General features: G+C 38.5%; 1 protein-coding gene across 3 annotated transcripts in view; it reads right to left on the bottom strand.

Moving 5' to 3' along the window:
- Positions 1 to 1,418: 1,418 nt before the first annotated feature.
- The window catches only part of agtpbp1 (ATP/GTP binding carboxypeptidase 1), a 28,216-nt gene continuing 16,345 nt past the window's right edge, over positions 1,419 to 13,289 (bottom strand). For 2 of the 3 annotated variants that reach the window (XM_069699444.1, XM_069699445.1), the window contains exons 19-26: positions 13,024 to 13,168; positions 12,279 to 12,429; positions 11,121 to 11,301; positions 10,786 to 10,915; positions 9,758 to 9,889; positions 8,800 to 8,976; positions 7,546 to 7,697; positions 1,419 to 3,759 (exon numbers count right to left, since the gene is read on the bottom strand). In XM_069699444.1, coding sequence (XP_069555545.1) covers positions 3,579 to 3,759; positions 7,546 to 7,697; positions 8,800 to 8,976; positions 9,758 to 9,889; positions 10,786 to 10,915; positions 11,121 to 11,301; positions 12,279 to 12,429; positions 13,024 to 13,168 — 1,249 coding nt within the window. In that variant the 3' untranslated portion in view covers positions 1,419 to 3,578. The remainder of the gene's footprint in view (positions 3,760 to 7,545; positions 7,698 to 8,799; positions 8,977 to 9,757; positions 9,890 to 10,785; positions 10,916 to 11,120; positions 11,302 to 12,278; positions 12,430 to 13,023; positions 13,169 to 13,289) is intronic. The other variant, XM_069699446.1, reaches the window with a different exon arrangement.

Genomic DNA, 13,289 nt, shown 5'->3' with positions numbered 1-13,289 from the left:
CCAGTGATGTAGGAGACATATGACTGTCTAATATCTAATGGTTGAACTTTAGAAATGAACATACCAAGAGGGGATGTTTAAAGAATTGACAAGCTGCCGACCTTAAAGCAGATTGGTGTATGTGAAAATTACTCAACATGTTATTGAGAGATGTCAAGTGACATCAATCGACACCAAAGAAGTCTTTTGGTCACAAAAATGGAACAAAATTAAAGTCTAGTTTCACATTTTCAAGTATGTCCTTAAATAGTAGCTCGAACACTGATAGGAGTTATTGGTCAGTTGTTCATCCTGTCCATACTAGCAGCGAATGAATCCCTTTCTATCCTACATTTCAAATGTAAGAAACTCGAGACAAAATTGTATTCTGAATTTCAGCTGAATAACTTTTTTGAGCATGTTTAAACCATCCAAGTTAGTAAAATCAGGTGGATCTCATCCAAAGTTGCTTTGTTTTTGTACTAAATCTTTCTCCAGTATTTATGTGTTTCCACCCATATATAAATATACCCAGTTAATTTGTCTAACTCAAATACTGAAGCCTCACATTAAAAGTTTTAATTACAATTTCTGCACAGAATGAGGACAGTGGATTTTGTCGCCCAACACGGACGCTTACATGGCTTTAGGAAAGGATCATCTCAGTGTGGACAGGAAGAAAATATACAGCCATGAAAAAATGTCCACATGGGCATCTTCTTTGATGATAGACTTGAACAAATGTGAATCCCTCAAGACAGAGGTTCCCAGACCATGTACAGAACAAAATTTCCCAAGTACCACTTCCTTCTGAAGATAACTACAATTTACTGATTTAACCATGAAAGAGCCTCTGAAAGGCTTCACTAAAATGATAAACAAAAATGTTTTACAAGATTGAAATGTGATGTTCATGTGATAACTGTAGTAAAATGAAATCAAATAATATTTTTTTAGGCCAGTTGAAGTACATATGTTAGGCCTTATTAGCAATGTTCCTGTGTACCAGCAGTGGTACACACACCACAGCTTGGGAATCATATTATTATTAACTAACTTAGTGTCTGAGAAACAATGCTAGACAGCTTTACAATGGAATGCATGGGGCATTGTAAATTTGAGTGTTAAAACAGGTCCATCTAAACCATCTGACAAAGATATAAAGTCAAAACTTGTTTCTGGAAGAACACCGAGGTTCCAAGAAAAGCATTTTGTTTTTGGTTTGGTCTGCCAATCACAACACTTCTCCTCATGACTCTATTAGGATCTATTGCAGCTGCTTTACTGAGTTTAAAGACAAATTTATTCATGAGGACAACCGGCAGTGAAATTAATGTTCAGTTGAGGCTCAAAGAAACATGTTACAGAGTCACTGTGGCAAAGCATACTATGTTCTGCAATATTCAGATCAGTTAAAAAAATGACCAAAAAAACTAGAGTTTAACATATTCACATTTTATTTCCCATGTCTTCATTCTTGGTTCCAATTTCCTGCGTTACAATCAACTTTGAATGAGTTGCTATCTCCGTCTACAAACATAACAAAAGTAGCTCAGCACTGTGTCGACATAAACTGCTACAAACATAAACATAATAGCACACACTATTCTCATATTGTACCAACATTATTTCACATAAATTACACATCCTTACACACACACACACACCCACACCCGGAACAATAACCTCGCTGGCTTTGTAAGATGCTCACGAGCAAAATTTAAAAGGAAGTGTAGCCAAGAGAAAGACAGAAAAAGATGAGTGAAAGGGGTTTTAGGAGGAAGAGGAGCGAGAGCAAATTATTGGGGGGAGTGAAGGAGAGTGAGAGTGGATAATCAAATTGAAAGAAGAAACACACTTTAAGAGCATTAGCTGAGCTGAATAATGGAATAACTTAAAACTCCAGCACATGCGCGCGCACGCACACACACACACACTCAAAATGACTCATACTGTACATACAGGATGCATCCCAGAAACAATATTTAATAAATAATAATAATTAAAAAAAAAATAGTCATGCGCTATCTGTACAAATACAACAAAAACGTACCTCCATTAGCAGAAAAAGAAAAGAAAAAAAAACTATTTCTAAAGTATTTTATACTCTTGATACACAGCACCATCTGTTTTAATGCATGGGTCTCTCCTAGTCCACGAAATGTACACACAGAAGGGAAGGATAAAAAGGAAACTAAATTCCAGTATAATCTTTAAAACATTAGAGCAGTCCGCTTTGGGCTGAGAGCTCCAAACTAATGAGGTGACAGAAGTTGAGGTTCACCAACTGTGACATGTAATGTTGTGTTTCAGTGTCTTTATTTTGCGTGTATAGTGTTTGTCCAAAGTGCAAAAGGTTTTTTTTTGCTCTCTGCAGCTCATGCGTCTTGTTCATTACTGCTTTATAATACTGGCTTTTAGTAAAAACGATGAAAACACCGACAGTGTTACATTCCATCTAAATGATTTAGTGCTATGAGTGACCAAGACACTCAAACTATACCCGTGTTAGTTTGTAGTGTTTACGTCTGCATTTTATGTACTGTACAAAGTCTGTCTTCAAACAGACGTGAACATTCTACATTTGTGTGATAGAAATCTTCTCAGTTTTGGATGAAGCAAGGCAAACAGCACATGGGTGATTGGACCATGTGCACTGTGGTCAAAGAGGGAGGGGTTACAGAGGAGAGGAAGTGAGGTCACAGCTCAAGTGTAGTTATATCCGAGTCAGTTTTTCTGCATGAGACACTCGGGATGACTGATGATAAGACATTTGTTGGATCATCCCTGCATCCCATTGAGACACTGACACTTTGGCTTGTCAAAAAAAAAAAAAAAAAAAAAAAAAAAAAAAAGGGAGCGAGGGAGGCAAGCAAGGAAGGCCTAAAACCAACTTAAAGAGTATAAAGTGCAGGGTATGACTGAAAAATGGAAAGATGAGGAGAGGAGAAGGCAGGCTGGTTGGACCTCTAAGCTGGTCATTGGGGGAGATCTACATTCCCTCAATCACCTGGAGGAGTGGTTTTTTTTTTTTTTTTTTTTAATCAAACCGTGCCACAGGTGAGAGGGGTTTCACGAACTGTAGAAGCTAGAATATACCACGGCTTTGTCAAGTAGCTTCGCTGTAAGACCGGCTGTGTGCGAGTGGACAAGGGTTCAAGTTAAGCATCGGTGGTGCCCTCTGGGTAGCTGTATGTGAATCTCAGAGGCTATACGGTGTCCGAGGTCAAGGGTTACAGTTCATGAAGGTTATAGTATGGTGGGTAAAGGTGAAAACATTCATTGAAATCCATCCTGATTCAACTGTGGCTTATATCAGGCTATCTAAAGTGAAAGGTGGAGTACACACCTTCAGGAGCATCAAAATGAATATATATCAGGGGGAAAAAAACACCTGAGCGGTGCCTATGTTCCAATATAAAGTGTCTATACAAGAGGGTCGGGTGTAAAGCTAAGCTATTTATTTCACCAGTCAAAGTGGGAGGTGTGGGTTCTGAATATTTCACCGGTGACATCTTTCATTTTAGATCAGCCAACCACCTAGGCACCAGCTGGTTCTAAGCTCAAACTGCCAGGTATAGAGGAGATGAACCACTGCACTAGTCCCTGTGATTAGTTTCAGAATCCGACAGCTGATCCAGGGGATCCGGATTTTCGTGGACTTGACCAACGTGCTCGTTTTCAGGCTCTGCGTCCTCATCGTTGCTTTCTGCGCTGTAGTCTATCGCCTCCAGAAAGGACGGCTCATCCTCGTCCATCACATAGGTAGTGGAGCAGCTGCTGGACAGCAAAATTTAAAAACGACATGAACACAGGTAACAGACATTTCACTGTCAGTTAATGATGTGATTAAAACGGTCACAGACTGTCCTCGAAATTGTAAAGTTGTGAAGCCCATTTCTCAAAAGCACTGAACACAAAACAAATGGAAATGCTTGGTTATTTGGATAAATACCGTGTTGGTTTATAACATATTTAGTTGTGTTTGAATTTGTCTGCAATAACAGGGCTGATGATTAATTCCATTACTGACAGATCTACTGATTATCTAAGATCATTAATAGATTCTTTAGCTTACAAAATGTCAGAGATTCAAATTTTGTTTTTAAAAATGCCTGTTTTGTCAAAAGTTCAAAGATATTATTTGTGTAAGACAAAGAAAGGTGGAGTGATTTGGGCGCAAACAACATGGGCTGAAATGCTGTTAGTAGCTTCGAGTCCCCGGTTTGTCATTCCCCTGATCTCTTTCCCTACATTTCCTGTCATTCTCTGCTGCTCCTATCTAATGAAGGCAAAATGGCTACGAAATTTCCAGCGCTAAGTAACAGATATAAACATATAATATCTAAAATAAAATACAAATAATTAGTTTAACAGATGCTGAATCCGCTACAAATATTAACAAATATTTTGAAATGATAACACAGGCTGCTAATAAACGGTGCTTGGGTGCTCTGTTCAGCGAGTCCATTTTTTTCCCTATGGGTCTTAATGGTTAAATGGTTACTGGTTCTTTGGGGTTTTAGTGGCTTTAGTGGGTTTTTAATGGTGTTAATGGTCTGAAATGTGATCCCAGGGAGACAGTCGATCAGGGGGCTCAGACAATGATCTCCCAACAAGCTCGCCAGAGTGTGAGTGCATGAGAGAGACAGATACAGAGAAATTGTGAGTCAGTATATGTACAGTAAATGTGTGTGTGTGTGTGTGTGTGTGTGTGTGTGTGTGTGTGTGTGTGTGTGTGTGTGTGTGTGTGTGTGTGTGTGTGTGTGTGTGTGTGTGTGTGTATAATGATGTGAATAGGCAGCATGTTGTCCAAACGGACAATGAAAGTTGTGTATCAACCATTACAGAACATCGTAGAAATACCAAACCCCAATTTTTCCTTTCTTTAAGTTCCATTTTCTGTATCCACAAGCTGCAGCCTGTCCCTATTACCTTCATTTACATATGGATAAATCTCAGCATCTCCAAAACCATATACATCTCTTTATGTCTTCCTTTAACTCCGATAAAAACGGACCAATGCTCGTATCCCCCCCATTTATGCACTCAGAGACACCGAGTTCTTAGTAGATGCATCCCAATGGCCACAATATCATTGTTGTGATGACCTCTTAAATGGTAAGTGGTACCATACCAAGCACCGCGCATAAAACCATAAACCATAAACCTGGGATGAGAGCAACCAATCCCAAAGGGTAGCCATGCAAGCACACACACACACACACACACTTTTGGAGTCCCTTAATGATCAGACACATAAATGATGAATGAATATATCAATATGAGAGTGGGGCAGGTTAATAAGAGTAAGAGACTAGGAGATGCAGACAGAAAGAGAAGTAAATGTTAAGTGGTTTCAAATACAAAGCCGTTCTTCCGAATCAACGGCTTTAACAAATCTTTGGTGGAGAGACCGCTGACGTTCTCAAATAAAAACAAATTAAGATAACCTTGGTGGTCACAGCTTGGGTTTGGCCAAGTTCAATAATTTATTGGCAGAGCTGAACTAAGTACAATCAGATCTGTGTGGACCTCATATCTCCCAACTGGTAATTTAAATTGAACGGATTAGATTCTGCATGAAGCCACAGTGTGCGGCGATTTTTTTTTTTTTTTTTTTTAGGATAAAGAGGAGTAGTGCTGACTCACTTTTTAAAATATGGATGAGACTCAAAAAACTTGAGTGCCACTAGCATTTTTGAATGAATCTGTATTTAGAATTTGATCCTAACTTTAGAGATAAAACCACATTAATCTTTTGACCCCCGTGCTCTGTTTTGGGTCCCTTTTGAAAATTTCTTTAAAAAAAGTAACATACTTAACATTGGTTTATCAACCTAATACTTCAGAACTTTTCCTAATTTCAGCAAGTAAACTGTATGACAATGGATAAAAACTCCAATACTTTTCCATTTACTGTTTTCAATCAAGTAAAAAAAACAATGAAACAAACATATTTGAAGTAGGCTTGCGAGTAGAAATTTATTTCAGTTTTGAATAATCTATCTGGTAGTTTATTAATTAACCTTTAATTTGTCTACGGCAATCGAAATGATTGTCTAAAATAGAATAACAGAAATTAGCAGCAAATCCTCACATTATTTCCTGATGAAAAGATGAATCCTTTAAGCGTTACTTTGAAAAATGGTTGATTTTGCATTTATTATTGTTATATTATTTGTTTATTTTTACATACAGCACTGGGGTCCGAAATGAAAAATCTATGGAGAAAATGAAAAAAAAAAAAAAAAAAAAGCTACTTTTGGTTGTTCTAAGACTTGTTTATAGTCTTAAAAGTGTGAACACAGATAAGAGAGAAAGTAAACTTCAGATGAATGTTCAAATAAATCACTGCTGATACTCCAAGAGCTCCAAACATTAAGATAAAACACGTCCTGGATACGGTGGTGAGATTAGCGTTTGCCTTAAAGCTGAAACATAAACATGTTTAATTCTGGCATCCTTTGAATGTACGGGCACTTACAGTAAGAGGACGAGGACGTGCTCCGACATTGACTTCAGGATATTTCTTTCCAACTTTTTGCAAATGTTTTATAGCTATGCAGAGAGTTAAGCATTTATGAATAGAAAAAGGACCTTTGGTTTTATTTACTATGATGCACAAATAATTAGGGCTGCAAATAAAGATTATTATTATTATTATTGCTCTGATTATTTTTTTTGATTAATAGATTCACTATTTGGTCATAAGTGTTAGACAATGGTAAAAAAATGTCGACCAGTGTCTTCCAAATCTGAGGGTGCAGCTAGAAGTCTTGTTTTGTCCCGAACAGCAGTCGACAACCAAAAGATATATATATATATTTTTTAATATATATGTTATGGAGGACTAAAGAAACCAGAAAATATTCACATTTAAGATGCTGGAATCAGAGAATTTTTGCATTTTTTTCCTTTGAAAAAAAATGACTCAATGATGAATCACTGATAAATCGAATAACACAATAGTTGGTGATTAATTTTCTGTCGATCAACTAATCGATTATTCATTACAGCTGTATAAAGAAAGACATTACTGACAATTATTCATACCCACTCCTCTCTCACTCCAGTGTTTTCATTATATTCATCACACATGATCACTGACAGAATTTCAATGATTCTGCCAGCAGCCCTGCATAAATACAGGCCTTCATTTGTTTCTTGAGTAGTGCTTCAGAGGAGAGCCGGAGTGACAGTCATACCGATGAGTATCATTGCCAAGGGGGAACGTGATGTCGGTAATGAGGCTGTTTTGTTAAAAAATAAAAACAGTCTGCAATTGTTTTCTTTCTCTTTTCCAGGTAGAATATATAAATGACAGATAATATTTTTAAATTCTCATATCTTGGGAAGGCGGCACGAGAAAACAAAGAAACAAGAAGTTCTGAAATTTGAAGAACAACGAACATCAGTAGTTTTAGTCTGCCTTCTCGTGTCAGTAGGATCGCAGACTTTATTCCTCACCTGTGTATGGCGTGTTCACAGCACCTGCGTGCACCTGCCTGACCAGTATATTGTGCTTTGTGTGTGTGACTTTGCAGCATATTCCACATTACTGACCTGACCACTTTAGACTGCGTCCCAATGATATCGCTCTCCAAATCCAGCAAGTGTTGGTGGTTGCGGAGCCCCGTCAGTCTCTTCAGCCTCAGCAGGGCGACGCAGAACTGAGCTCCCATCTCCTCAAGCTCTCTGGTGCCGATCTGAAGACCCTGCAGGGGACACGTACATTATAAAAAATTAAAACACTAGTATGTTCACCAGAAGACACTCGCACACAGAAACATCCCAATCACACAAACGTCCATATACCTCCAATATACAGGTATATTCCAAAATAACTGCAAAAGTGTAACTCCAAATTTACTTCAAAAGGACTGCTGTGGGATTTTATAGCAGCTCTGGAGCCTGGGATGGAGCCATTGTCCATCTTCAAACGCCCCAATTCTCAATGCTGCAGAGCACTCGGTGAGGAAACTCATTTTCAGGAAGCACACATTCAAACACATATGCACCCACACCTGCAACCCTACCAAAGTCTGCACGGCACTGTTCAATTTTAGACTCGCATAAGGACGAGGACACAGAGACTGTCAAAGATAAGCTCCAGCTCAACCAAAAAAAGCATTCATGTTCCTGTTTCCCCACAGCATAACATCTAAACTTGGCCTAACCACAGAGATGTGTAACCACAATTCAGTAGACATTAGTTCCTGCACATCTGGACAAATACTTTCCCACAAACTAGTGGGGGTGCTGATCGGAGCCAAAAGGGCATCCCAGGACTCTGGATATATTTGATGTTGACATTGGCAGAATTCTGCAGGAAGGAAATCAGCTGGGATGGAACAACATGGGGAAAGAGAAGAAAGGGAGGTAATGCAAGGAGGAGAAGAGAAATTAAACTGAGACAAAGTGGAGTAAAAAGGCACAACATCTCCACCTAGTGGACATTGGGAGATTTATAGGGGCACCTCCCTCGCATCTAAGGGGACACAAAATTAAAAGAAAACAAGCTACAAAGTCAAACACACCAGCCCAGAAATTAATTATCCACACAGCAATTTAACTTTTTTGTTAAGACGTCTTCAAAAAATAAAATCCTGGCTAATTTTTTGAGTTTCCTCCACTGTGGTTCATTAATTACTACAAACACATAGTAAAAAAAAAAAAAAATCTTTGTTACGACCTCAACAACAACAACAAAACATAAGAGGAAGGTCAAAGAAAACATTTAGTTGCAGTGTAATTGTTTAAGATTGCATTGCTCTGGCAGCTCTTTTGTCCACACCCGATAAACAAATACACCCTTACCTTATATTTGCCCTGGTCACAGCCGCACAGTGTGCTCTCCATGGTATAGCTGCGTTGTACTCCGATCTCTCTCCAAACAACCACGCGGGCGGTCGACTCTTTGGAGCGCTCCACAACAAAGCTGCAGCTGGCCATGCTGAAGGCTGGGGCGATCTGGGACAGGATCTTTGGAAGGGCCTGAAGAACACGTAAAGATGTTTGAGCCATCTGAACTTTAATGTGGGCGTTAATGCATCAGGGAGCAGATGATAAAGTACATAACTGTGTAAAGGGAAGACCACAGCATATATACAGAGAAATGCCGAGTGCTGCAATTCCAAATGTCTGCTGTGGTTTTGTAGCCTGAAGCTACATGTCCACAAGGAAACTCCGTATTGCACCGGCTTCTTTATTTACATTCTGCTTGCATTCACAAATTCTGAGAGGAATAAAAAACTGATCTTGGCCAGTTTGACTGGTTAATGGAAAGAAAAAATACTTTCTTCCTGAAGAGTAAAATTCAAGGCAAACTACTGAAAAAAAGAAAGTAAAGTAACACAAATTTCTGTATGTCAGATAAGACCTGCTGACAGTAAAAAAAAGCTAAAAGAATAAGAAAATCTAAAGCAATGACAAAGAGAAATAAACACACTCAATATATGTTATTAGGTTCTTTGTGAATAGAGAGCAAGAACAATGTCAATACTGTCCATTTTTATATATATGTTGTATTTGTATCTTTATTGTATTGAAATATCCCAATTTGTAAAATAGTGCTAGAACTGTTCTTAACTGATGGACACAGGAATTTGTTTTTCATTTGTATACTATAGGGACTTATTACAAGTGATCTGATTGACAAATAGAGCAGAAGACAGAGAGAGGTTAAGTTCTGAGCTGTGTGTGTGTGTGTGTGTGTGTGTGTGTGTGTGTGTGTGTGTGTGTGTGTGTGTGTGTGTGTGTGTGTGTGTGTGTTCACCCTGTATCCAAGGTCCTCCTGTAAGTCGCTTGATGTAGCACTGATATTGGTCTGCCAGACTGTCTCTTTCACACTGCAGCCGTACATGAACACATTCTTCTTTCTGGAATGACCGTGGTAGTCGCAGAACACCTGTACATTCATGCACAACCACAAACACACACATAGAAAGAGTTTAGGATGCATATTTTTCCCTGAGACACTGGTATCAATGTAGAAAAATAATATGTTAAAATGAGTAGATACAAAAAACACAAACAAAACAGGCGAGACTGAAGGCATATTTAAAATGGCTCAAAACAAATTTTCTGTATTATCATCAAAATCAAACCAGAATTGTGTCATAAATGCTGTAAATAAATGACACACTAGTGAGATGACTGGTGTTCCAGAGAAATACATTTTCCAGATTTAAAATCTGGTGTCTGGGCATGCTTTATGAGCAGAGCATATGCGCCCGAGACTTACATTGTTCGAGCCAGTTTTCCCTATTCTAACTGGATTAGGGATGAAATAATTTAATCATGTGGCTTCTTCTCGACTTTCCAATTGTTATCAGACCAAATGGACGGAATTTCTGATCGTGAAATAATCCTTTCACGACAGTTCTGTTGCTAAAAAAAAAAAAAGTACCCATTGTTATGCAGCGGCAACAGCAGCAACACGGTAGGCCATAAAGAAGCCTATGATGTAAGCAGTTAACAGTGTTTTTGTAATTACTCCGACAGGCTGAAGGGGGAGACAAAACGTTCACACTGCAGGTTTAAGTCAACACTTTTTGCACTATAAACAAATAAGCCATAAAATGAATATCCCATTATATCTAACTTGCTGACACAGAGTTTGGCACAGAGGCCAGCAGAGGCTGTTGTTTATGGTAACTGCATTAATGTCATAAAACTATTATGGTTATTTTAGTGAAATTTAGTGGAACATGCAGCCAAACAGGATGTGCAGCTGAACAGCAGAAATACAGCAAGAAAAATGATGCCCAAAGAAATGCAAGTCCAGTTAGTTAGAGGTCATACCAGTGGTGCCCTTTGTATGTGTGCAAGATACTGCAGCAGGCTCTTAGTGTGGTAGATGGTGGGGTGGAGCTCAGGATTGGGGTTCTGCCACTGGCGATTCAAATCCTCTCCACTCAGAGAACAACGATGACTACAGCAGAAAGTAGATGGCAGAAGAGGGGAAGTTTACAGCGTGGAGGACAACTGAGCAACAGCGAGAGGATCTTTCAAGACAAGATCTTGGCTTTTAATATACATAAAGCCATCATGCAGGCCCAAGTTCAGCAGATGTGCGTCTTCAGTGTGTATACTTGAAAGTTGTGAGTATTAACTTCTTTCCATCTCTTTTTACTCACTTTCCATTTACAACTCCATCAGGGTTGAGCATGGGGACAATCTTGAAGATGTAGGCCTCTCTCAGGCTGGCTGCCAGCGGGCTGGTCCCCATCAGGAACTCCAGTGTGCCCTTCATTACCCAGCTGGCATTGGTCTCTCCTGGGTGCACTCTGGCCGACAAGAAGATCAATGGCCGATTCCCTTAAGAGAGAGAAAGAGGGAAACCACAGCACAAACAGAAGCACAAGATGTAATAAAGAGAAAAAAGATTCTTCATTTTTAGGTTTTTCATTGCAACAATTGACTGCAAACCGATTTTGTGTGCCCTGATAGCCCAAAGCTTTTCTCATGTAGTAATGTTTAGGTAGGAATATATATATATATTTATTATATATTTATATATATATTTATATTAATGTTCCTGAAATATTAGTGAGAAAAGGAACATTTCTGCTTGTTATCAGTGAATTTCTTCTTTTAAAAAGGGCCCAGAGGAACTTTAACTTGGGACAAAAGAATCTAAAGTGGATCAAACATCTATTCTCCAACTTTTTACCTACAAGATCTCCATTTGCTGAAGAACTCAATGAGATGCTGATGAAAACTCAGAAAAGCAAGTAAGTGGGACCTTTATGCTTAGATTGGATTTGTTAGTAGGGTTTGTTTTATGTGACCCGGACAGGAGGCATTAAATGTTTCGATATTATGGCCACTGTAATCGGGACATCTGCCAAAAAGACATTTTGGACACTTACATAATTTCGCAAACCGATAATGGCAGGGGAAATGTTGTTCTTGCACACTAAACATGCTTCCAGGATAACTCTCATTTCTGGAATATTTTGGCCAATTTTTAAATAATTTTTCAGAAATCAAATTGGACTTAATTTACATTATTTCACTTTGATAAAACTTTAATATTAGTACTGCTTTCCAGAGTCCTGGATACAAAAAATGTAAACATATTATTCAGTTTATACCATCTGTCAAGTGTACTGTTGTTAAGATTTCAGCTTCCATTTAAAGTACACTGGAGTGATGAAGCTACATAGTTTTTTTTCTGGCTTCTCCGGGATAAATGAAAATCCTGCAGCTGAGAATTCTCTGCTCACTTATGAGAATATGATGGTGACCAAATAAAAATATGCATTTACACACACCTGCATTCATTTACTTACTAAATTGACAGATGTGATCATTGGAGTTGGACTCTGGCATGGCAGTGATGGTGAGAAGAGGGCAGCTGTTTCCTCCGAGGGTTTCACACAGTACGTCCTGTCTCAGGTAGATCTGAGGTGTCCTCAAAGCCTCCAGTTTGGACAGGTGCATCTGCATTCAAAGACAAATTACAGTTTATATTTTTCCCCACTTCAACTATTATCAACTTCCATTTAAGACCCCATCCCTCTTAGTTTTTTTTTTTAATGTTGTATTGTTGCACTGGCTATTTATTGGCCACCTGTGATTGCATGATTCAGACTGCATTTCTCTTTTGTTGCTTGTATTACAGGCAATTCTGCAAAGTCACTCTGGATTCATGCAGACAAAACGTGATTCTGATAACATAATAAATGTACAGTAATTTGAAGGCACACTAAGGTCAGATTTTAAGGACAAATAAAAGAAAAGCCACTGGAAACAAAACAACAGCCTCCATCAAGAGGCAGGTGCATCAGTGTTCACATAGGGGGGTCTGAGATTTTTAGCAAAGGAACAAAAGGGTAATAATTAGTCTATGAACACATGCTAACACACAGGATGAACAGGGTATATTAGTAGTAATAATAATAATAATAATAATACAGAGAGTAGGATGAGAACTGTCATTTTATAGAAGGCAAAATTAGAAGAGAATGAAATTGTAAGTAGGCAGACTACTAAATAGTAATGTTCTTGAGATGACAGTAAACACTGTAATAGTACCTTAAGTGTAGAGTATGTGTAAGGGTAATGATAGGCAAAGTAGCAGACATCATCCTTATGGCTGAAGCTTGTGCTGAAGGTCAGTGTGTAATAAGACTTTCCTTTCTGGCCTCCAGCTGCAATCGAACTCCTTGCAAAATGATTCCTATGGAGAAGGAGAAACATTTCATGAGCAACTGTTGATCAACATACAGTAGCACAACATATGCACTCAAAGGCCTGTTTATTAGGTATACTTGTATAATCTATTGCAACACAACACCTTT

This window comes from Brachyistius frenatus, unplaced genomic scaffold (genome assembly GCF_029030835.1).
Source record: "Brachyistius frenatus isolate BFR_SWC_R1_liver_20210118 unplaced genomic scaffold, ASM2903083v1 Contig_30, whole genome shotgun sequence".
Taxonomy (NCBI): Eukaryota; Metazoa; Chordata; class Actinopteri; family Embiotocidae; genus Brachyistius; species Brachyistius frenatus.
This window is presented reverse-complemented; position numbering and strand designations above follow the sequence as displayed.